Source organism: Ictidomys tridecemlineatus, chromosome 3, assembly GCF_052094955.1.
Source record: "Ictidomys tridecemlineatus isolate mIctTri1 chromosome 3, mIctTri1.hap1, whole genome shotgun sequence".
Classification (NCBI taxonomy): Eukaryota; Metazoa; Chordata; class Mammalia; order Rodentia; family Sciuridae; genus Ictidomys; species Ictidomys tridecemlineatus.
In genome coordinates, this window is record NC_135479.1 from 102,716,462 (window position 1) to 102,742,645 (window position 26,184).

At 43.9% G+C, this 26,184-nt stretch overlaps 1 protein-coding gene across 2 annotated transcripts in view; it reads left to right on the forward strand.

Annotated features, from left to right (window-relative positions):
* Wwtr1 (WW domain containing transcription regulator 1) overlaps nucleotides 1-26,184 on the forward strand; it is a 122,647-nt gene that overhangs the window by 524 nt on the left and 95,939 nt on the right. For both annotated transcript variants that reach the window (XM_005339902.5, XM_078043575.1), the window contains exon 2: nucleotides 24-457. In XM_005339902.5, coding sequence (XP_005339959.1) covers nucleotides 27-457 — 431 coding nt within the window. In that variant the 5' untranslated portion in view covers nucleotides 24-26. The remainder of the gene's footprint in view (nucleotides 1-23; nucleotides 458-26,184) is intronic.

Below are 26,184 nucleotides of genomic sequence, written 5' to 3' on the forward strand. Positions count from 1 at the left end.
TCTGATCTGCCTTCCTCTTGCAGAAGATGAATCCGTCCTCGGCGCCCCCACCGCTCCCGCCGCCCGGGCAGCAAGTGATCCACGTCACGCAGGACCTCGACACGGACCTCGAGGCCCTCTTTAACTCTGTTATGAACCCCAAGCCCAGCTCGTGGCGGAAGAAGATCCTGCCAGAGTCCTTCTTCAAGGAGCCCGACTCGGGCTCGCACTCGCGGCAGTCCAGTACCGACTCGTCGGGCGGCCACCCCGGGCCGCGGCTGGCCGGCGGCGCGCAGCACGTCCGCTCGCATTCCTCTCCCGCATCCCTGCAGCTGGGCACCGGTGCGGGCGCTGCGGCCAGCTCCGCGCAGCAGCACGCGCACCTCCGCCAGCAGTCCTACGACGTGACAGACGAGCTCCCGCTGCCCCCAGGCTGGGAGATGGCCTTCACCGCCACTGGGCAGCCGTACTTCCTTAAGTAAGTCAGCCTGGAGCCAAGGGGGCCACTGTCGCGGTGCCTGGCGAGCGCGCGAGTGTGTGCGTGTGCTTGTGTGTGGCGGCGGCGGCGGGGGGTGGGGGGGGTGGCACGGAGGGACTGTAAGTGCTTTCTTTTCAAGACTTGGAAAGCTGAAAGGAGTAGGGGGCGAGTATCTGGGAGATGGGCTTATAAGGGATCAGAAACAGCAAAGTCTGTGAAGTTCGTTCATGGACCTGGAAGACCCAACAGATTCAGGACTTAGAAACTCTCACACTTCGGAGAAAAGAAGTTTTGGGGAGGGATTCCCATAAAACCTGTAGGTGACATAGGCCCTTAGCCCCTGTGTCTTCACTGAGGGCTCTAGATCAGATAGCCAGCCCACAGCCAGGTCCATAGGGATTGACACCAAGATGTAGAGGGAAGAGTTGGGAGAAGCAGTTCTGGTACAGGATCGGCAGCCTCTAGTCTCTTGGTAGAAGCAAGCTGGAAAAGTGAACAGGGCCTGGTAGGCCGCACTGCTCCCAACCGGGTGACGTAATGACCACAGAGCACAGTGATGTCAGTAGCTGTGGGTTGGAACACGATTGTGTGGAAATTGGGTCAGGAGTTTTATTATGTCACACTTGGTTACCTAAAATACTGTCCAGTCGGGAGTCTCCCTCGTTACCCTGCTTCCCTTAATTATTCTAGCTTTTCTTTTCTTTTTTTTTTTTTTTAACTGGGATTTGAACTACATCCCCAGCTCTTTTTATGTTTTATTTTGAATCAGGGTCTTGCTAGGTTGCTTAGGGCCTCACTTAATGCTAAGGCTGGCCTGGAACTTGGATCCTCCTGCCTCAGCCTCCCCAGTTGCTGGGATTATAGGCATGTGCCACTTGCACCCAGCTGTTTGAACTTTTTGATGTAATGACTTTTACAGTAGATTTGAATTTTCAAATTGGATTGTAGAGGAAAATGCATTCTCAAACACTAGAGGAGATCGGTTCACCTGGGGAACCCTAAAATTATTACTTTGCCAATCAGAAACCCTGCTGGGACTGGAAGTATGCTTAGGAGGCTGCAGGGTTAGGCTGTTCAGGCCTGGCTGTGAGCTGAGCCTGATGGTTTGCTTGGTGTAGGACTGCCTGCCCTGGCTGGCATTGGCTCAGTGAGAGAGATGCCTAAGAACTTGCCTCAGAGTTCATTTTAAAGCCCATATTTCTTTGGTGGAGTAGACTTTATTTCAAAAACTGTGTTGAAAAGTTTGAAATATTAACACCTTGTGTGCTATTTTGAAAGCTTAGTCCAGCTCTTCTTTGGCCACTAGTATCTGGTACTGGGTGTGAGAAGTCCTTAGGAACATATGCCCAGAGATGACCAGTTCTTAGTCTCTCCTTGTCCCCAACCTGTTGGCATCATTTTTGTGTGTGTGTGTGTGTGGGGGGGGCGGGGAGTAGTACGGGAGATTGAACTCAGGAGCACTGGGCCACTGAGTCACATTCCCACCTCTGTTTTGTATTTTATTTAGAGACAGGGTTTCACTGAGTTGCTTAGTGCTTCGTTTTTACCGAGGCTGGCTTTGAATTCACAATCCTCCTGCCTCAGCCTCCTGAGCTGCAAGGATTACAGGTGTGTGCACTGTGTTCAGACAATTGTTAGCATCTTTATGTAAGAGTCGTTTTTTTTTTTCTTTTGGGTTTCTGGGGTTGGCATAATACTGAGACCCTGAAAGAGACCTAATGGTCATTTGTTTGACAGCCTATCTTCTCTGGGTCACTGAGTTGTAGTGTAGACATGTGCCCAGTGCTTTGATTTCCAAGTGACTGGTGGAAGTCAAGTATATGATATGATAATATGACATTTTTCTGAAAGTGATATCGTTCCAAAGGATGACATTAGTTTCTTTACTGCATACAGATCCATCATGTATTAAGTTCACTTAGGTAAATGTAGTTTTACCTATTTTATGGTGATTTATCAAAATGGACTTAATAATAAATAAAGGGCTGGGGCTATAGCTCAGTTGGTACAGTGCTTCCCTTGAATGCACAAGGCCCTGGGTTCAATCCCCAGCATCTCCCCCCTCCCCCCAAAATGCACTTAAATATAGATTCAGTAATTTATAATAATTTAATAATTTAAACTTTCTGGACTCATTTTTTTTTTTTTTTTTTGGATACAGGGGATTGAACTCAGGGACACTCAACCACTGAGCCACATCCTCAGCCCTGTTTTTGTATTTTATTTAGAGACAGGGTCTCACTGAGTTGCTTAGCACCTCCCTAAATTTCTGAGTCTGGCTTTGACCTCTTGATCCTCCTGCCTCAGCCTCCCAAACTGCTGGGATTACAGACATGCACCACCATGCCTGGCTTAGACAGTTTTTAAACTGTGTATGAATACATACTTATGTGGTAGATGATCAGTGTAAATGTGATTGCTGAAAATCTGAAATATGAGCTGGGGCTGGGGCCAGTAGGACACACCTGTGATCCTAGTGACTTGGGAGGCTGAGGCAGGATTAATGCAAGTTCAAGGCCAACCTGGGAAATTTAGTAAGATTCTATCTCAATAAAAAAATTACAAAAAAGCCTGGGAATGTAGCTCAGTGGTGAAGCATCCCTGGAGTCAATCTCTAGCACCAAAAAAAAAAAAAAAAAAAAAAAAGACAAGAGAAGAAAAAGAAAGAGCTCGGTCTGCCTTCATATCTGTGGAAAGCTAGATTTAAAAAACAAAAGACCCCCCCATACAACAACAACAGCAACAATTCCTTTTGTACATCAATTTTGAATGATTAGTGAAACCCAGGACTGTTTGTGATTTAGGGCAAAAATGGAAATTTTGGCAGAAGTTGCTGTGATCCATTTCTGCCCATCCCCCTACCCATAGCAGAGGGCATCTTCCTTTCACTTTGAATAGACAGTCAAGACCAGATAGCTGGAAGAAAACAAACACAAAACAACCCACCAGAAGTAGGCTGGCCTCATCTAATGCCATCCTGAAAAGTGTTCTGGTTTACTGGGTGAAGAGGCTTTAAGAAATTAAGTCATTGTGACTATTATCTTTCAGAATAAACCATCTGTCAAAAGTTCTTTCCTTCAGAGCTTTATTTAAAGTTTGAATAAGGTAAAAGTTAAATGTCATTCAGCCTCAAAAGGCAATGCATTTGGGGAGATTAAGGAGTTTGAGCCGTGCCTGGTGCATGGCTGTGACCCCAGCACCTCCGAAGGCTGGTGCAGGAGGATGGAAGGAGGATTGCAAGTTCTAGGCCAGCCTCACCAATTTAGTGATCTCCTATGCAACTTACCCAGACCCTATCTCAAAATAAAATAATAAACACATTAAAATCAAAAGGGCTGGGGATGCAGCCCAGTGGTTAAGCACCCCTGGGCTCAATTCCTGGCACTAAAAAAAAGTAGGAGCTTGAAAATGGTGGTGACAATCTGGTCTTTACTTGGCCCAGCCTGTGTGAAATGGGCTAGCAGAAGAGCCCTAGCCTTGCCTCTGTTGGGAGTTGAAGAGTGTAAGGATTTTAGAATTGACAAGGATCAATTTTTTTTTTTTTTTTTGCTATTTGTTTTGGTTTTTGATTAGAAAGCTGAGGCCCGTGAGGGTTGAAGACCTTCTGGAAAGGCATATGCTTTTAGTGGAGGACACTGAAGTGGTTTTCCTTTCCCCTCCCCCACCTTTTGCCCTTGTCACTTCCCTGGTTGAACACAGAGGCTTGTGGAAAACAGCCTTGATCTTTAAGAGACTTTAAGAAGTCTTTGTCACTTTTTCAGGTAAGGTATTCCCAGGTATGTGATGGGTACCTCCTGAAGGTTCCCTTTCCAGAGCAACCAAGGCTTTTCTGCAGCATTCAGGTAACAGCAGAAAACCACGTGGCCTCTGAGAACCCTGGCATTGCGCCTCCTGTCCTCTACTGGCTGCTTAAGTGCCGAGCAACTAGAAGCACTGGGATTGAACTCAGGGGCACTGGACCACTGAGCAGCACCCCCAGGCCTATTTTGTGTTTTATTTAGAGACAGGGTCTCACTGAGTTGCTTAGTGCTTTGCCGTGGCTGAGGCTGGCTTTGAAGCATTGACTTTGAACATTGGTCACATTGAACATTTGAAAAGTTTCTGGTTATAATGCAGTACATATTCTTTTGTACATAAACCAGAAAACAAAGAATTGTAAAAAAGAAAGTGATCTAGCTTCAGTAGATTTTTCCTTTTTTATTTTACAGCCTATTGTAGAAAACTTTTATTTGAATAACATAATTCTTTTAAGAAAAAAAGATTTTTATCTTGTTCTTCTGTACAAGTTCAACTATGACATTTGACTGCCACTCCTAATTTTAGGAATAATTTCATTGTTTGGCATTCTGTGAAGTTTGTGGTAAAAGAATTATTTTTGTCAAAGGGATCTCTATACACTTGGTAAACCCAGTTGTACAGAAGGACTTTTGTTAAAAACAGCGTTTTCTTTTACTTCTTCAAGGCTCACAGAGGGGAATCTTTTAAAATTTTTTAAAAACTTTTTCTGTCTTGAATTTTTAGATCATTATCTTCTTCTTTTTTTTTTTTAGTTGTAGTTACACACAATACCTTTATTTTATTTATCTTTATGTGTTGCTGAGGTTCAAACCCAGGGCCACACACGTGCTAGGTGAGCACTCTACCACTGAGTCACAATCCAGCCTTAGGTCGTTATCTTCTTAACCCTTAGTGATATATACTTTTACTCCCCTTCCTTTTTTTTTTTTTTTTTTTTAAACTGGGGATTGACCTTTGCAAGGGTGCTTTACTACTGAGTTACTGAGCCATTTTTATTCTTTATTTTGATACAGGGTATTGCTAAGTTCAAACTGGAGATCCTCCTGCTTCAGCCTCCTGAGTCCCTGGGGTTATAGGCCTGTGCCACCACGCCCAGTTTATCATCATTTTTTTTTTGATTTGTCAACTTTAAGCTTCTTATGTAGGAGAGAATGTAGTTCCTTAAACTAGTTTTCTTCTTCCTCTCTCAAGTTTATTATTTAAATTATCTTAAGTTTCCTGGGCATGGTAGTGAAGGCCTATAATCCCAGGTACTAGGGAGACTGAGGCAGCAGAACAGCAAACTTGAGGCCAGCCTAGGCAATTTAGTGAGATCCTGTCTCAAAATTAAAGAAATTAAAAAGGGCTGGGGATGTAGCTCAGAGCACCCCTAGGTTCAATCCCCATTACTGCAAAAGAATAAAAAATTTAAAAAACGTTTAAGTGTCTGGTAGGTCACCTTGGTTACTATTTGGTCCCTTTTGATAGTTTCCTAGACTTGCTGCTTTGTAAGTGAGTGGTTTTGATCAATACCAGTCTGCCAATCACTTTTTGGCCATGACACCTTAATGTTCCAAGACTCTGAACTTATTGCTTATACTTGTGCTTTGCCCCAAAGGTCACCTTCCTATTCATAAAGGATTCTTTTAAAAAAATATATATTTATTTATTTTTTAGTTGTAGTTGGACCCAATACCCTTATTTTATTTTTTTACTTTTATGTGGTGCTGAGGCTCAAACCCAGGGCCTCGCATGTGCTAGGTGAACACTCTACGGTTGAGCCCTAGCCCCAGCCCCATAAATATTCTTAAGGTCAAACCCAGAGGGGGCCTCTGTACAATTACAGACCTGTAAGTGGTCCATCGCCCTGCATGCTGCTCCGGTCTCAGGACAATGGGGACCACCCATAGAGGATGCCCCCAGCTTTATTCCTGCATTCCTCGTCCCTGTGCCCTTGTGGACTGAGGGTTGCTGGCCTGCTGCAGGGCCCTCACGGTGGGACTGCAGTAGGGCGGTAGGGCAGAGGTGCTGTTGCCTTTCCCCAGGTGTGTGTGTGTTCGTTTATGCCCTCATGTTCTGGCTTATTTGAGTAACTTCTTAAGAATGGTCTTTGGAACATAAAATTTTCAGATCTTTTCCTATTTGACCATATTACTTTGAAAGTTTTTCTACATTTATTTTCTTTAAAAAGTTTCATTTTTTTTGTGTGTTTTGCCTTTGAATGACATATTGTGTACCTGTTTTCATGAAGGCCTTTTGCCATTCAAAATCAGTACCAGCTGTCTCAGTTTCCATGTCTATAACATGAAGATAGAAGTACCTGTTTTGTGGTGGTTTGAAAGGTCAGATGAAGCTGGGTGTGATGACACATACCTGTAATCCCAGTTACGTGGGAGGCTGAGGCAAGAGGATCTCCAAATTTGAGGCCAGGCTCAGCCACTTATTGAGACCTTGTCTCAAAAAAACTAGTAAAAGTGCTGGGTGTGTAAGCCAGTGGCAAAGCTCCCTTGGCTTCAACAGTAAAGAAGAAAGAAAGATTAGATAAGATAGCATGCTTAAAGCACATGGCACTTAGTAGAGATTCAGTACAAGTTAGTTCTTGCCTTCCTCCCTTTCCTCTCACCCAACTCCTAGCAGTCTAGCCAGCCAGACAGACGAAGCAGCACCGACAGGAGGGTAAGGCTGTTTTTGACCCCTAGTTACAGCTGAGGCTTTGGAAGACAAACAGGATCTGCAGCTGAAAGTCAATCTTTAAATTGGGAGTTCGTCTTCTTATTAAGAAATCTGTCAGGAGTCTCACCCTGGTTGCTCCCTCACCTCAGGGCCTTGGACAGACACCCACCCCTTCTGAGGAGCATCTGCCTTTTATATTGGGGGATTTGGCTTGTGGCTACTAGTTGGAACTTTTTGTGTGTGGGGGTTAGAGAAGGGGGGGGTTGAGAAAGGGGGGAAAATAGCCATTTGTTGGTAGCCTGGTCTGTCCCCAAGTTGAGTTAGTTCATGGGAGAGAGAGAAAGAGTCCCAGAATCACATGTGAATAGGACCTTTTTTTACAACCCTGGGGACAAGGTTACATTTATTCTTTCTTTTAGCTGTGGCAGTGATTCTGTCAATAGGTACATATTATTATCTCATCTACTGTTGAGGAAACTGAAGCCCAGTGAGGTTAAATAAATGTCCCAGGGTCAGGTAACAGGTGAGTGGCACAGATGGGATTAGAATTGCACCTTTCCAAAACCTGTGTGCCCGCCGTCATACCATGCTGTCTCAAGCCCATTACATGCCCACACTCGGGCCCTGGGACGAAGTGTCCTTGGTGCCCACGACTGGAGTGGTGGAAGGACCATTAGCGCTTGCTTCTGAGCTGAGTGACCCCATTTGGAGTTATCCTTGGTGGTAAGATAGAGATGCAAAAACTCCCCAAACCAGAAATGGGGAGCACATCTATGGTGCCTGTTAATTTTTAAATTCTCATTAAGATTTCCAGCATAAATCAGTCCATATCACTTTAGAGAGAATGTGCTATGACAGTGGGGTGGGAACAGACCACAGAGTCTCTCAGCATACCCGCTGATGTCCAGGTTGGGCACTTTGGATTTGTTGTCAGGGTTGATTAGATAATGTTATTAATTTGTCTTTATAATTTGCGGACATTGTTTGAAAATTAAGTTCGAGGCAGCATTGTGTCTAAGTTTGTTAACAAATTAAGACATATAGGAATTTCAGTCTCAGCCTCTTTTTTTGCCCTCCTGCCTCAATTAAATACATGAACCAGAAGAGAGCGATAGGAAGTGTGAAATCAGCTAATCTAAGGCACAGAAAGAATGATTTGGAAAACTGAGGACTGAAGTAATTAGCCTACTATTGCAGGGAAGCTTTTTTTTTTTTGTACTAAGAAATAAACGCAGGGAGCTCTATCACTGACTATATCCCAGCCCTTTATATTTTTGAGATGGGGCTTTCCTAGGTTGCCAAGGCTAACCTTGAACCTGCAGTCCTCAGCCTTCCAAGTAGCTGGGATTCTAGGTGTGCACCATCATGCCTGGTGTAGGAGGGCAGATGTCTGCTTTTCTGCTGGGGCCTGTAAATGTTTTTATTCAAAATGTTGGTAGAGCATTATATTCTTCAGAACCCCAGTTCATTCAGACCCTCTGTGAACAAAGGGCTTCTGGACTGATAGGTTTGCAATGTGTGTGCACTTTATCCCTTTAATGCACAAAATGCATTAAAGAGGCCAGAGACTCCTATTAGAAAACTGGTTTATTTTTGCTTCCGTCAATATTTTGCAAGCTTATTTGGATTTGGTCATTTTTATTCTAACTATCATCTGTTAACACACACTCAGACGATTTCCTCAGGCTACACTTTGGAAAACCCTTTTGTGACCTTCTCTGTTGTTTTTTATAGTAGAGACTTTCATGTTTGAAGCGAGTTAATTTTTCTTTTCAGTGTGCTTTATGTGTGTGTGTTGTATTTTTATTTCTTGATACAGCAGATGCTAATACTTACTGAGTGTCAGAGACTAGAATATGGAGATAGAAGTGGCCCTAAACATCCAACAAGTGAGAGATAGACAAGAAATCCAGGAATCACAAGACAGTGTGCTAGTGCCATATTCCTGATTTTATTTTATTTTATTTTTTTAAAGAAGACTTTGCACATAGGGTCTTGACTTTTTTCCCAGAGCAAAGCAATTTTCTTTTTTTCTTTTTTCTTTTTTTAAAGAGAGAGTGAGAGAGTGAGAGAGGGGAGAGAGAGAGAGAGAGAGAGAGAGAGAGAGAGAGAGAGAGAGAGAGAGAGAGAGAGAATTTTTAATATTTATTTTTTTTAGTTCTCGGTGGACACAACATCTTTGTTGGTATGTGGTGCTGAGGATCGAACCCGGGCCGCACGCATGCCAGGCGAGTGCGCTACTGCTTGAGCCACATCCCCAGCCCCCTGATTTTATTTTTAAAACTCTGTGTGAGGAGGAGAGAGGAAAAAGAGAAAGAAGAATATATAGGAATATGCTTATAGCAGTCATTTATGAGACTATGGATGATTGTTGTAGTTTCTGCCTTTATACAGAAATTTAGTCATGAATCCCCCAAACAACGTTTCTGTTTAACTTGGTGCTGGGGCAGTTATGAAGGCATGGGAGAGTAGCCAGGTGGTGGTGTACTCTTGGAACTCTAGCTAGTCAGGAGGCTGAGGCTGGAGTCTTAGACCAGCCTGGGTAACTTAGCAAGACTCTGTCTCCAAATAAAAAATAAAAGGCTAAGGATTTAGCTCAGTGGGAAAGAGCACTTGGGTTCAATCCTCAGTACCAAAAACAAAACAACAACAACCAAAAAACAACAAACCGCAGGAGACAGGAAGAAGGCAAAGAGAATGGAGATTGGTGGATTTGGGGAGGTGTGGGGAATCTTTTAGCTCAACTTTAGCATCTGGAGTCTGGAATTTTATTACTAAAGAGATGGTCTCTGGGAGTGTCCTGTGTTCTCTTTAGAAATGAACTGGACACAGTGATTGCTAAAATTTTAACTGAGAGTCACCTCAGGATTTGTTGGTGGCCAATGGTGAGTCTCGTGCATTCCCTTGGCCTCCGCCGTCCTGGACTTGCTGATTTTGTTTCACATTCTGTGGTGGCACAGCAGATGATAAGCAGGAAGGGAAGGTGATAGCCTTCTCACACTGTGCCTGGCAGGTGCAGCGGCACGTTAGCCCGTTAGGTTCTGTTCAGTGGTGATGGGGCTGCTCTCCCATGGCCTTCCCATGTGCCATCTAAAAGATCTTTGGTTATTTCAGCCAGTTTACAACTAAAATTCATTGTGCTGCTCTAGATGCCCACAAGTGTATGTTCCTGAGCAGAATGTGTGGCTGGTTCCCCTGGTTTACGAGTCTGAAGCAGCTACACCTCCGTGGAATGAAAGGGAACCCAGGCAAAGGCAGGCTAAGTGGCTGGTTCCAGCCAGGTGCTGCTAGACCCAGGGTAGAGGGTCCCTGCCTGGTGGGTTGAAATCTCCTAGAGGCATGTCCTCAGTCTGTCTTACTGTGGTTGCAGGTCTGAAACTTGTATCCTACTGAATATCTGTTGGTTTCTTCCACTGGCTACTCTCCCTCTGGCCCCAGGAGCTTGGCACAGGCTGTTACCTGTGCCTGGAACATTATTTCCCTGCTCTTTGCTTAGTTCATTCCTCATTGCCTTCAGGCCTCAGCTCCTTGGCCATCTCCTATGGGTTTCCCCTGAGTCACAGCCCCACTCTAGTCAAGATGTTCTGTGGTCTGTGTCTCCCCAGCCTTTGTACTGCTCCTGCATTACTGTCCGATAATTTCTCTCTCTTTTTTGGTTGGCCTTGAACTTGTGATTGTCCTGTCTTAGCCTCCCCAGTGGCTGGGATTGTAGTCGTGCGCCCTGAGGCCCAGTTAATTTCCTTTTCTTATTGCACTGAACCTCCACGAAGAATGATGTTTGTCCTGCCTGCATTGTATAGCCTGAGTCCAGTGCCTGACTATAGTGGTGTTTAACAAGGAAAAAAGGAAGGAATCTTGCCATATTTTCTCTGAGCCATTTTCCTTTTCCTTTTAGTATCAGAGATTGTCCAGGGACACTTAACCACTGAGCCACATCCCCACCCCCCTTTTTATATTTTATTTAGAGACAGGATTTCATGAGTTGCTTAGGACCTTGCTACATTGCTGAGGCTGGCTTTGAACTTGTGATCCTCCTGCCTCAGCCTCCTGAGCTGCTGAGATTACAGGCGTGCACTACCAAGCTCGGCTTTTGAGCCATTTTCATGCACATAAGACTTTCTCTGCTGTGTTCAAGAATGGAATTCCATCATGTTTGTGCCCCTTGGACTGAATTTTTAGAATTGGGGCTTCAGATACTAAATGTCATGGAGAGAAAGATGAACAAAGGGTAGATGTTCAGAGAAGACTCTGTAAAGGTGGGTGGACATAAATGAAGTCTCGAGAATGGAAAGGATGTGGACCAGCCTTTCAGGAGAGAAGCGGGGAGCCAGAAATGCTGAGGCTGTTTTGAGGCTGGGCAGAACCTGGTCTGATGTGGGCTGAAGCCTGCAGCTCTGAGGGTGAGTATGCAGACCTTTGTTAGTAAATAAATATCAACTTCCTTACCCCTTAAATTTGAGATATAGCAGCCCTGGCTTTACCTCCCTGCAGCATAGGACCTCACCACTGTCCCCTGTGTTGGGGTCTTCCTAATCATTTAGGGGCCAAGCCCTGCTTGCCAGCCTGAGGGGGTGGGAGTCACAGCACTCACAGTAGCTCCTCTCCTACTTCTCCATCCACAGGTCCACCCGCTCATGTGCTCAGTCCAGCAGTGCACTTCCACATTGGCGGGTGGTCTCTGCTTTCCAGTCAGTGGGCTGCTGGGTTGCCCCGACTCAGGCCCCTCTCCACTGCAGCTGCTATTTCTGCATGTGAGTGAACAGCTCTGGTCTGGTTGTTCCAGAGTGTGCTGTGGTTTGAGTTGTTGTCTCTGTTCCTGTGAGGCTGATATCACTGGTTCTGACACCACAGTCATCTCACCAGGGCCCATTTGGTCTGGTCACCTGAGGATGCTCAATCAGAGACCAGTGGCTTCCCTCTCAGAGGTGAGCTTTCTGAACTTACAAGGTATATTTTCAGGTGACTTCTTTCTTTCTTTCTTTCTTTTTTTTTTTTTTTTAGAGAGAGAGAGAGAGAGAGAGAATTTTTTTAATATTTATTTTTTAGTTCTCGGCGGACATAACATCTTTGTTTGTATGTGGTGCTAAGGATTGAACCCGGGCCGCACGCATGCCAGGCGATCGCACTACCGCTTGAGCCACATCCCCAGCCCGACTTCTTTCAACTACTAAAATTTTTTTGAATAGGTAATAAGTACATGTCAACAGCAGACTATTTAAATAGTACAGAAGCAAGTACCATGAGAGCACTTTTGTTTCCTCTCCCTGGTGCCCTGATCCTGTCTTCTCTTGTCTTATCCAGAGAAGCTGTGTGAGTACGAACATGCTTGGCTCACTGTTGATGAAGTGTGAGTGGCGGTGCACTAGCCCTCTGCTGGGCCTTCCTTCTTGCTCTTAGTGTATCTCAGAGCTCCTTCCTTCCTTCCTTCCTTCCCTCTCTCCCTCTGTTTCTTTCTTTCTTCCCTGCAACTGGGGATTGAACTTAGGGTGCTCTATACCTCTGAACTCTACCCCTGGTTTTTTTTTTTTTTTTGGTAAATTGCTGAGGTTGGTCTCAAATTTGCAATCTTCCTGCCTCAGCCTCCCAAGTTGCTGGGATTGTAGGCATGCACCACTGCTCCTGGCTCCTTTTCTTTATACAAACATTTGCTGTTATTTCTTTAAGGACTAAATAGGGTTCCATTGTTTGTATAGATTATAAATTTCTTTAACTGGTGCCCTATTGATGTTACCCAACTTGAATTTTTTATGACTTTCTTTTTTCAGTTATTAAAATTATATGTACTAAAACACTACTAGAGGGAGGGAAATGGAAAATGAAATTTTCTGATCTTCTCTGAATTCCCTATTTAGAGAGGACCATAGTTGATGACTTATCCAGAAATATTCTTTGCACAAAGACTCATAATTCATTATCTAGCTGTCACAGACCGTCCAACCCATCAATCTGCCTGTCTTTCTTGTACAGGGTGTTACGCAGTCCAACCAATATACCAACCGGTTGGCAAGAGCCAGTGCAGGGGGTCTGAGGGCACAGCGCAGAGTGATGGCATGGGGCGACACAGGCTGAGAGCAGAGTGTGGCCTGGATGACTCACACGGAGCCGGACACAGAAGTGGAGAGTGTTTAGAAACTTTAGAGCAAATAACATTGCTATGACGTCTAAGCACAAGATTGGGATAGTTGTCTTGGGAAACTATCGAAACTTGGTAGTTTCGATCTATCAGATTTGTGTGTTGAGCTATGTGTGGTCTGAATCATGCAGACTGTCCCAGTAGGACTGCAGCATGCTCTTGAAGACACTGGATTGGAAATGAAGATTCTGTCTCAGCCCAGACAGTTGGGGAAGCACTAATCTGTCCCCCTGTCTCTTGGTTCTGACTGCTATCTATTCATTCATTTACATGCAGATCACTATATTTTTTTGTCCTTCTAACTACCTTATGCATCAACCAATCAATCAGTTATACCTTTTATTAACTTTAGAATGATCAGTCCATGAGGTTGAATAATGAGTCTCCAGTGCAAACAAAGTCTATGGCACAAAGGTTGCGTGTAATCTGAAACCATAATATATTTTATGTTTCTCTAGCTTCTATGCTAACCCATTGTTTTAAAAATATGCATTGGTACACCTTAATTCTGTAGATAAATGCAGTTTGTGATAGTTTTTGTGACAAATCTCCTTGCAGGCCTTGCCAGCCACAGACTCAGGATGAGCACAGTGACTGGAGAAAAATACACATTGTTCACTAAAAAAATTCCTTTGTGGTGACTTTTCAATTTGCCTATGAAAATGATTTCTTGGCCTAAGTAAGTGTTCAAACATTGAGGCCACAGTTGTTGTAACTCAACAAAAAGCAGAAAACAGAAGCAAATGTTAAATGTGACAAAATGAACAGAAGTAACTTCTGCTGACTTGGTTTTCTTTTTAGATTTGTTTTTAAAAAACTGTTTTTATTACAAAATTAATCCTTATTCTTTTTTTTTTTTTTTTTTTTTTGGTTCCAGGGATTGAACTCAGGGGCACTCCACCACTGAGCCACATCCCCAGGCCTATTTTGTAGTTTTTTTAGAGACAGGGTCTCACTAAGTTGCTAAGAGCCTTGCTGACTTGCTGAGGCTGGCTTTGAACTTTCGATCCTCCTGCCTCAGCCTCCTGAGCTTCTGGGGGTTATAGGTGTGGCTACCATGCCCAGCTTCAATCCATATTCTTATCAAAAAGTTCTGACAGAGCTGAAGAGTGTGAGGTGACAGTAGGAGAGCCACCACATTCCTCCCACTGTTCTTACTCCTCAGAAGCAACCCCTGCTCCCAGGGGCTTGTGCATCTCCCAGGGATCTACTCCGTATGAAAAGGGCAGCCCTTGGTTGCTTTGACATTGAGGGAACCACTGCTTCAGCGGCCTGTTCCTGGTTGACCTTCATAATTTCAGGGCCAACTTGAGCACAGCAACAGATTACACTCTGGAAAACAGTGTGGTACCGCCGGGCGTCTGGGTACAGAGCCTTACTGGGGTGACCGAGGTCCAGAGACGGGGTTTGGCTTTGGAGTTCAAGATGTTGATGCCTTCAGTGCTCTGAAACCGGCCAGGGTTTTTTTTTATTTTTTTAAATTTTTTAAAATTTTTATTGCTGGTTGTTCAAAACATTACATAGTTCTTGATATATCATATTTCACATTTTGATTCAAGGGGTTATGAACTCCCATTTTTACCCCGTATACAGCTTGCAGAATCACATCAGTTACACTTCCATTGATTTACATATTGACATACTCATGTCTGTTGTATTCTGCTGCCTTTCCTATCCTCTACTATCCCCCCTCCCTTCCCCTCCCCTCCCCTCTTCTCTCTCTACCTCCTCCCCCTTGTATTATTTTTTCCCTTTCCCCTCACTTCCTCTTGTATGTAATTTTGTATAACCCTGAGGGTCTCCTTCCATTTCCATGCAATTTCCCTTCTCTCTCCCTTTCCCTCCCACCTCTCATCCTTGTTTAATGTTGTCTTCTTCTCTTGCTCTTCTTTCCTAGTCTGTTCTTAGTTACTCTCTATATCAAAGAAGACATTTGGCATTTGTTTTTTAGGGCTTGGCTAGCTTCACTTAGCATAATCTGCTCTAATGCCATCAATTTCCCTCCAAATTCTATGATTTTGTCATTTTTTAATGCAGAGTAATACTCCATTGTGTATAAATGCCACATTTTTTTTATCCATTCGTCTATTGAAGGGCATCTAGGTTCCGGCCAGGGTTTTGAGGGTCGTCTGAAGTGGGCTGGGAGCAATGGGAGTAGGAATTTGAATTGCAGTTTCAGAATTCACAAGCCAGGAACATCTGCTTCTCTGGAAAGGAGACACCAGCGATCCAGCCGCGCGAGAAAGTTGGGTTAGTGGTGCTGGAAACGGGAATCCGTGAGCGCCGCCAGGTGTGGTGGTGGAGATGACAGCAGGAGAGGGCAGGAGGATCTGCATGCTGCTGGCAGGGTAGCCGCATGGCCCGGTGACTCAGGGTGTGATAGGCAGTAGTGGGAGGTTTGGCAGAGAAATAACATGCTGAGTTTGAGGTGACATTAAGATATCCAAGGGAGTTACTGGGGGACTCCAAATACATCTCTATTCGTAGACCTATTCAGCGCTGGGCACTGAACCGGCGATGCGCATGCGCGGCAAGTGCTTGGCCGCTGAGCGGCGTCCCGGCCCGTTATGTGTAATTATTCATATCCAGGTGGGATGAGGTCCCTCAGAGGGAGGTTACAGTGGGGCAGGATGTCCCTGGAGACTTGTGAAGGACCTGGAGGAGGACAGTCCCAGAGGCAGGAGGACATCTGAGGACTGAGAGGCCTCCAGGGAGGACACGGCGAAGGGGGCTGTCCACCTTGGGTGCGGCTCTCGAGGCGGAGGACCGACACAGGCCCAGTGCCACAGGCCCAGCGAGGCTTTCTCCACCTGGGCTGGGTAGAGGCAGGGGCACTGGGCACTCAGGAATAATATCTCTAGGTGTTTTAGTTTTGGAAATCGGCTAAGGATCTCAGCTGGATGGGTCTGGACAGCACCTTCTGTACAGTCCCACAGGTCCCTGCGTCCCTGGAGTCCCTGTCAGGAGCAGTACTTGAGGGTCTAGCACTCTGGGAAAGGACTACTCGCTTCCTTAAGCATCCTATTAAAATGTGGTCTGAAATCAGTGTTTTATAGCTAATCAAAATGTTATCAGAGCTGGTAAAAATATGACTCTAATCGATATAATTGGTTTCTGGGATGGGGGTTTCAGTCTTCATAGCCAGCAGTGCAAAAATCTTCATCACGGTTTGCAACTCTGGGGACTGTTATTGCCAGGCGAGTCATACAAAATTATAGCCATAAAAATAGCAGATTATATTTGGAGAGGATCAGTTAAAATTTTATGATTCAGCATATTATGTAACTGTAGTTTCAGATAAATGTTTATCTTTCTTATCTTTCTCTGATAACCAGAGCTGACTGATACCTGGCAAAGGGGAACCTGAGATTCATGCAGGTGATTTCTCCAGGCCACATTTGATTCTATCAAACTGGTTTGAGTTCAGAAAGTTTTTGAAGTTAGGGCTTGTATTGTGGTTTAAAGGTTATTCTGTTGTATTCGGCTGCTTTAGGAGCACCTGGTGGCCCTTACGGGTTGGGATTTGTACAGACATGTGAATTTAGTAGGAGGGATTCAGAAACATAAAAGAAGCGATAAACTACGTTGCTGCTCATAACATCACTTGCATTTTCTTGGGAAGCAACAGTCCTCACTTTTGTGGTCTTTGTGCACTATGTGAAGTGCAGGCCTGTGTATGGGAAGCGTTGGGCAAACATAGGTTCTTCTTACATAGTTGTGTCACTGAGCATGTATTGGCCTCCTTCTGCATTTTAGCATAGAATTGAACCATAAATCTATACTATAGAAAAACTTGGAAGAAAGCTCAGGATGGAGGAAAGTCTGCGACTTAAAGGTTAAGCTGAGACCAAGCGTATTTTTAACACATAATCCCTTTTTTTCTTGGGCTTTTAAAATTTTTTTGTTATCTGTGGTCTAAGAAAAGTTAACCTTGAGTCATGGGTGGTGCATTTCTGCCTGGGAGGGTGAGGATACCAGGGCTGTTGGTGGCTTTGAAGCATGGCCTTAAAGCACGGCCTCTCAAGTGCAGGTCCATGGGCCGAGGTCTGTCCAGGGCACAGTGGGATCGTTGTTCCCTGTGTTCACCTGAAGCTTACGTTTTGGTAGCGGTCGAATAGCCATTGATCATTAATGGATGTCTAACTGTGGGAATGGAGTAGAGCGTGGGTCATCATGGATAGCTTGGACTGTCCACATTAAAGAAATGATTTTAAAAGTTAGATCCCAGGTGTCAAAGCTCTTGCCTGAAATTTTGGCACTGAGCAGAGCAAGGAAGGAGCAGCGCAGCCATTTCAATTACAGCACAGTGGGGTGGGCCCAGCGCCGCCCGTGCTTTCCATTTGCCCTAATAGCTGGCCAGCCCAGGCCAGTTGCTTGAAGATCACAAGAGCACAGGTTTTCCAGCTGCATGTGCTTGAGATGTCCAGCTCACCTCTGGTGTGTGAGTAGGCCCTGGATGGGCTAATTAAAGTGCATCATCTATGCATACCCCAAAGCCAAGTTGGGTGACAAGTGGAGGTGTGATTCTCAGCCCTTGGTGATGGGAGTACCAAGGTGACTGGCACTGGGCTCCTGGGGTCCAGGTTTGAGAGCTGCTGAAAAGTGTCTTAACTTCCCTGGTGTTCGATGTCACCACAGTCTCTTCAGCAGAGCAGTGAAGATCATATTTACTGACACTTACTACAAAAGGGGTTTTAAAACAATGTCTGTTTTGTACAGTGAGAGTGGTGTCTGCCAAGACTGAAACAAACACGTTATGTTGTAGAACAAGATAAAAGGACCTTGTATAATAAATAACATCTAATTCCATTCAAATAGGGGGTTTTGTTTCCAAAATGTAAACATGAGCTTCTAAATGAATATTTTTAAAATCTAATTTTTCTTTGATTTTCCAGTGATTTGATACATAAAATAATTATGGTTCTGAATATGTCTAGCTCTGGACTTTTACAATGAAGAATACATCCGTATAGCAAGTAAAAAAAATGAGCCACAAATGATATTACGTTTTCCTGAGATAGCTTAGGAATTGTTTTTTATTATAATAGATCGAAGTGAAGTTCATTGGTTCTATGTAAAATGTTTTCATTTGTCAGTTTCTAATAACCAGAATGATATATTTCATCTAGTCTGTGTTCTTACCTTTATCTGTAGACATGTACATTTGTTTATGGAAAACTAAGAATCAAGCTAGGGAAATTTTAACAAGTGCTCTAAGATGTGTATACATCTGACTAGTTTGGGTTGCTCTGCTTTTATTTTGAGTGGCTTTGGACACTAGGAGAGAGTGCATGGAATTAGGCTGTGTTTGGAATTGCTGACCGTAGTGGGGAGGCATGGGCTTGGCACAGTGGAAAAGATGAGAGGTGCCGTTTGGAGGGTTTTGTAAGAAAAGTAGACACAGAATCTTGGGGAAAGTGGGTTGTGTGAATAAGGGAGATCCAAGAAGTGAGGGTGGTGTCCCTGTGCAGTCACAGAATGTCAAAGGTGAACCTCTGGGAGGTGTGGAAAGCAGTGGGAGAAATCGAACAAGTGTCCAAAAATGTGTCTGTGAAAGGCTTTGAGGTGTTTGTAGATGTCCTCTGGAATAGGACAAGACCAGAAATGTGCCCAAGTGTTTGCAGGAAGGTAGAAGAGATAGGTTTACTAAAACTTTACTGAAACAACAGGGAGGAACCCCGTTGACTCATCTAAAGACATTTTCAAGGACAGCTGTGTCGAGCACCAGAGGGACTTTTTTGCAGTGGGCTAACTAGGAAGAGACTGCAACCCAGTGTCCTTAAGGGCCATTGTGTGGTGGGTCTTCACAGCAGCCCGAAGACAGAGCATCCAGTCGCAGGCTTGGAGGAAGTGCAGAGACCAGAAAGGATCCATTTGTTAGTGCTCCAGCGGTCTTGCTCTCAAGCTGGATGGTGGAGTGGCCGGCTTTGATTTGCTTCCTGCTTGGAGCCTGCTTTGGGTGAATTTAAAAACCTGTTTGTTTCACCCGTCAACCGTCTGGGCCTTACCCATTATTCCTGAACTTTGATTATGGGGGTTATTATAGGACAAGAGCGTCTTTGTAAAAGAGCATGTTGAGCACTCCGGGGTCTAGCGTGACTAGAGGATATAAATTGTATGGAAGCAATTAAATGAGAAGGAAATGTCATGTGGGCTGAATTTAAACGTACAGACTTGTGGCATTAATTTTTTTTTTTAAAAACTTTTACTAAGAAGTATGGAGACAGAAAAATAAAGGAAGAGAGGAGAGGAATAGGCCAAGAGAGTCAGAGAAGCACATGCAGAGATGAGAGGCAGTGAGTCCTTTTAAATATTTGGTTAAAAATCCAGAATTGGTATTAGTGAATCATTGCCCTTCATCTGAACTCTTTGAAAATATGAATGCCTGGGTACATGTATCTCTTCCCAGTCAGCCCCTCCATCTCAAGGCATATGCCTATCTAACCGTGGAGTGAGTTTTTTGGAGTCTGAATTAATAGACCTGAAGGAAGCTCCATAAATAATCACAGAGTTTCTTTCTTTAGTTTTCTCTACATTGTGTGTTCCTGGCCACTGCATATTTCATTCAGAGTAGCTGTCTTTGGATTTCTGAGTACTGTGCATTTCCTTGCTTGCCTGGTATATCCTCCATCTTTGGTCTGTTAAGACTTGGCCAACTCATATTGGACCAACCAACTAGAAAGACTCTCCTCTCTATTCCAAATCCCTGTAGTAATAATCAGTAGAAGGGATTTGGTATGTAATATTTTCTATTGTCCATTAAAATGTCCTGTAAGGCTTGTTAAAAGAATGGTTTTATTTCATGTCCCCAACTCGTCAGCTCTGAGAACATAGTGTTGTATCATCCTTCATGCTTAGCATATATTGGTACTAATGAATGTTTGAAATCAATGCTAATTTTTTTTAGTACTGGGGATCAAATCCAAGGGTGTTCTACTGAACTATGCCCCCACCCCACCAACTCCCCCACCCCTTCTTAAAATTTTGAGACATGATCTTGAGAAGTTGTTGAGGCTGACCTTGAACTTGTGATCCTCCTGCCTCAGCTTCCCTAGTAGCTGGGATTATGGAATGTGCTGTTGAAATAATAAAAATGTCACTGGGTGGTCAGAGGAGAAGTGGCAGCTTTTAGATTAGATGTAATAGTACAACAAGTTTGATTTGAAATTGATTTAAAATAATAAACAACCCTTGATTGTTTGCCCTGATAGAGATTGCTCATGCTTTGTTTTTACTTTTTTTAAAAATTTATGTTTTAGTTGTAGTTGGACACAGTACCTTTATTTTATTTTTTATGTGGTGCTGAGGATTGAACCCAGGGCCTTGCACATGCTAGATGAGTGCTCTACCGCTGAGACACAACCCCAGCCCTGTTTTCATTCTTTATACTGTGAACTCCTTAGGTCAAGAAACAAGTTTTACCCACCTTATCCTTCTCCAGTTCCTGGCTCAAAGCCTGGTACTCTAGGTTACTATTTCCTGAAAGAAATAGAAGTGATTTTAATTTCTCGTCATTTAGATCATTTGGTGATTCTTTCCCAAGCAGTAAGTTGATACATATTTATTAAGTTCATATTGTGTGCCACTGTGCTCAGCATAGTAAGTTCATAGAATGTATTATTTCAGGTTTTTTTTTTCTCTTTTTTCTTTTCCTCTGGTGCTGGGGCTCAAGCCCAGGACCTTGTACATGGTGCGAACAAGGGCTCAATTTTTAAATTTTTTTTTAAGATTTATTTTTTAGTTTTCAGTGGACACAACATCTTTGTTTCTATGTGGTGCTGAGGATCGAACCCGGGCTGCAAGCATGCCGGGCGAGCGCGCTACCGCTTGAGAAACATCCCCAGCCCAACCGCTAAGTTTTAGTCCCAGCTCTTGACTCTGGAATATATTCTATTTTTTTAAATTTAATTTCATAGTCCAATTATAAATTCTAAGGAAGATCCAAGGGAGAAAAATTGCTGGGGAGAATCCATTATATTCTTGTACTCCTGGATTATTTCCACATTCCTCTTAGTGGAATTTTACATCCCCTTCACCCCCTTCAGAGACTCCCAGGATTGCAACCTTTCTCTGCAGAGCTGGAGAGGTGGAGTAGGCTGCTCAGATTTCAAAGGACCTTTCAGGATGCAGAGTAAATAGGAAAATTTGAGATCTCAACAAAACCGTAATTAAGCAGATTAACCCTGTGTCCCAGTGAGCACAGAGATGTCAGAGGAGCTCAGTCAGCCACAAGCATTTAACCACAACCTCAAGTTCATTCCCAATGGTATTACCTTCATCTCTATATGGAAAAGATATGCAGCCAGATAAACCCAGGACAAGGATTTCTCCTAGAACCTCATGTCTGAGTCTCATATTCATTATTAATATCTTCATTTAAAAATTTCTTGTATTTCTTTACATACCCCTTCAGGTCACATAGCTTTAACAAGGTTATTATCCTTTCAGATCTCAGAGGAATGAGAAATGAACCTTTTTCTGACCAGAATAAAGAGAAGAGTTTGAAATTATAAACCAGGTTTACTTTACTCATAGGTGGCCATATATTTAAGTGCAATGTAGTCTTTTTTTTTACATTTAAAATTGCCAAGTTACTATGAATGCATTCTTTCTTGAAGAAATCCACCAAACAGGTGGTCTCTCTGTACCTGTGGTCCTTTCCTATCCTGGCTGTCCTCCTACCTAGGTCCCTGCCCTGCTCATCCAGGTTACTTTACTTGGCAGCCATGTGCTGACAAGGCCCTAAGGCAGAGCATGTCCCCTTCCTGGAGTGTCTCTGCTGCTAGTCCAGCTCTCTCCAGTTCCTTCTGCCCTGCAGGTCCATCTGGGCCTCACCATCTATCAGCTCTTGGGCTTGGCTGCCTCTGAACCTTCTGCTACAGCTGGGAGTTCTAATGTCATTGTTTCAGGAGTGATTAAAACTGACCAGGATTAGGCCCTTTGGGCTCTACATCTGGCATAGCACTAAGCTGGGTTCTAGTGGACGTTTGGTAGTGGACTTGTAGGTAGAACACATGGGGACACCAATTTAAACCTGAATATCTGGCCATGGCTTGGTTTCCTCACCCTTAAATGAGGAACTTTAAGGAGATAATAGCCAGAGGTCTTTTTAATTTGCTTAACTAATTACCACTTTAAAAAAAAAAAAAAACAGCTTTACTGAGCTAATTAAAAAATTTTATGACCCTGGGGCTTGAACCCTGAGGTGCTGTGGTGCTGTGCCACTGAGCCATATCTGTAGCCTTTTTTTTTTTTTTTGAGGTAGTATTTCACTAAATTGTGGAGGTTGGCCTCAAATTTGTGTTTCTCCTGCCTCAGTCTCCTGAGTGCTGGGATTACAGGTGTGAACCACCAAGGCCTGGCTAATTTAGCCAGTGTACAGTATTGTCACAGGTTGGGATGTTATCGCCAAGAACATGACTACAGGAGAATCCCCCACCAACTGGACAGATGTGAGCTATCCTCCCCACCACATCTCCTCATCCTTGACAGCCTCCGTGTACTTTATGTTTCCCTAAGTTTGCATACTCTGGTCATCTTGTATACATGGAATTACATAATAGTGGTCTTTTATGACCACTTGGCATAGTGTCTTCAAGTACATCCATTTTATAACATTTATCAGAACCTCATTCCTCTTATGTCCAAAGAATGTTGCATGTACAGATAATCACATCTGGATTGTACATTCACTCATCTGCTGGTGGGTATTTGAATTATTTCTACCTTTTGACAAGCTGTTGCTATTTTGAGGGGAAAATGGTTTCCCCTTCATTGGATTCTATACTTGTCAAAAGTAACTGCCTTCTTCCTCCTGTTTGCAGAGCTGGGGGTTGAACCCTGGCCTCAGGCATGCTAGGCAAGCACTGTACCCTCAAGCTACACCCCAGCCTGACCCTGCTGCTTGAAAAGTAGGAATCTGGGCCTGCTGGCTGTGTGCACAGTGTGACCCGACAGGTTGGGTGGCTGCAGAGAGCACCACAGGGGTTCTTGGAGTTCTGTGCCAGCCCTTCTGGCTTGAGTCATACTCTGCTGTGTAATGAGCTTACACAACTTCAGTGAGCTCCAGTTTCGTCATTTGTTGAATGGAAACTACCCTACCTGTTTCAGTAGGGTCCATGCTTGAAAGGGGGTGGAGCTTGGGACAACTCAACCAGTGCAGAGGAGCCACAGGATGGCTACAAAAACAGGTAAGAATGTATGTAAACAAAAGTCATAAAAATGTCAGTGCTTAAAATCATCATTTTCAGCCAAGTGCCCTGCCTCATTGTGTTCCCGCCAAGCTGCAGTGGCCAGGGTAGACCTCTTCAGTCTGTGGGGACAAGCAGTTCTCTCTTTCCTTGATATCAAGTTGATCAAGACTACAGAACATCAGAGAAGATGACTGTAGGGAGTAAGGTATGCCCCCTTGTGGGGACAGTCATGGGAGGGGGTCATTTCCTTTGCCAGCTTTACCTGAAGGTTGTGGTCTCAGAGTGAGGGTGATTGCGTTGCCCTTGAGCTTGCTTATTGATATGATATTGATATGAAACATCTGTTGGATCTTATATTTGGGATTTGTACTTGAAGACTGGAATATTTTGCAGTTCATTGGGGGAATGAGACATGAAATGTTAATTTGAGTCAAATTTTATTTGGAGGGTGGCTTTCGTGATGTTGCTGTTGATTTGGTTCATGTTGTTATTAAGAAATAAAGGGGGCTGGGGATGTGGCTCAAGCGGTAGCGTGCTTGCCTGGCGTGTGTGCGGCCCGGGTTTGATCCTCAGCACCACATACAAACAAAGATGTTGTGTCCGCCGAGAACTAAGAAAACATAAATAAATATTAAAATTCTCTCTCTCTCTGTCCCCCTCTCTCTCTCACTCTCTCTTTAAAAAAAAAAGAAATAAAGGAACTCTATAATTTTGGATTTTAAGCAAGTCCTGCCTTCACACTCAGAAAAAAAACATTTTAATTATTTTTTGGAAGTAAGGAGGCTTTTGAAATGTACAGTTCTGACATTTAAAGTAGAAGGGCTTCAGAGGGAAGGGACAGAAATTCGTCCTTCTCACCCACACCTAGCTTCTGCCTCCTCATCTTGGGAGGTGGAGGGAATGGATGGTAGGATGTGTGGCTGCATCCCTTCTGCTGTTCTGTGTAGGGACAGGTCCTTCCCGGCACCCTTTCCACTAGCTTGACCTGTGTATGACACCCAAAAAATTCAGAACTTCCATGCTGACACAATGCGGTTCCGTGTGGGAGACCTTGATCCAAGGGCGTTTATCTCTGGGGGCTGACACCCCAGTTGTCTGTCATTAGATCGTGACCTTTTTAAGAATTCAGTGGAGCATAGAAACAAGGAAGGAGTGGTAAAGAAATTTAGCTTGCTTCTTTAAAATGCAGACTGCACAATAACAAATGGGTGATGGGAGAATGGACATCATTCCCAGATCATTTCAGGTCCCTGGGAAAGGAGGGTTTATTCATCTGAGTGAGCTGGTCTCATCAATTTAGGCATCACCATTCTGCTTTCCATTGATCTTGGTTCAAGGTGCCCCATTACATGCAGACTCCTGCTTGCAGCCCAGTGGGCAGAGGGCTGGGTGTTTAGCTAGGGCATCCCCTTAAGAGACAGGCCTTAACCCTGCTTGTCTGGCTTACAGTAACCTGGAAAAGAACGTGAGCTGAGCTGGTCTGTGGGAATAGCAAGAAGACATTCTGTTCATCTTGTCCTGTTGGCGAGGTGGCTGGGAAGGACAGTAGACACGGTAAAGGAACCATGAAAAGTTTAGATCTTTGCTCTTGGCTGGAGAGAAATGGCTGGTTTTCTTGTTCTGTATAGAGAACCTTTTCTCCAGCTCTACCTGTTCATTGGCACAGTTGGAGGCCAAAGTAAAATTAAAGACTTTCATTTTAAACAAGTTATTTTGAAGCTACTGCTTTTATAATCATGGTTCACTTAAATATTAGAATTTTACTTACTGCAAAAATAATTCACAAGGATTACTGGAAATTTTTTACAAGTGGAAAAAACCCACTAGAAATCTCATTCTAACGTACCTCAGCTGTTTTTCTGGGTTTGTATGTGGCCTTCTCGTGTTGTCATATATTTTCATAACCAGATATTCCACAGTCAGTGGCTTGGCTGCTTTAAGGGGAGTGTCTGTTTTGTTTTGTTTTATTGCTCTCACATATTGGGGTATCTACTGCATTATTTAATACCAGTTGTATCTAAAACGAAAAGTATTTATCAGCGACTATTTGGTGGAGAAGAATCTCCGTAGGTTCTTTTCAGCCCTTACCAAGACACCAGATGGCAAGTTGCTGGTATTTGGAATCTGATGAACGAGACAGTTGCCCTCAGACTCAGGGGTGATAGCACAGGAGAGGCACTGGGGAAACTCCAGGTTCCAGGGCAGCATCTTAGGTCATATTCAAGTCCTGGCTGGGGTCACCTTGGCTTAGCAGTTTCCCTAACCTAAGAAATAGTCAGCCCCAGTGTGTGGCGCATACCCGTGATCCAGCTCCTTGGGAGGCTGAGGCAGGAGGATGGAAAGTTAGAGGTCCCTGGGGCCACTGAGCAAGATCCTTTCTCAAAATAAAACAAAACTGGAGGTGTAGCTAAGGTGTAGGAGCTCTTCTGGGTTCAATCCCAGTACTGCCCATAAAACCCAGCACACACACACATACACACATTGAACTGAGGCCCTCCTCTGTAAGGATGTGAACATACTAAATAAACAGACTGGAAATACTAATATAAGTACTTTGTGAGCCCAAGGGATATGGGTGTAAGATCAAAGACAGATATCTTAGTCCGAGAAATGAGTAAAATTATGTTTTGTAAGCATCAGTATTCATTTAAATAGGGAGACCAGGTCCTTTTTACCCTTTCAAATGTATGTTATATAATTAGGATGAATATTTTTTTCTTTTAACTTTTCCTTGAGATACTTGGCAGAGGGTGACCTCTAGAAGAATGATGTGTAAGACTCGCACCATCAGTGAGTATAACGCTCATACCATCAGTGTAGAATTTTTCCTGGTGGTAAAATCCAAAGTGACTGCGCTTGATCTAGGTAACTAACCATTGTTCTAAGTATCCAAAACTTACCTGTCTTTCCTGTTGGCAGAGATGCACTTCATTATATGGAAAAAGATATCC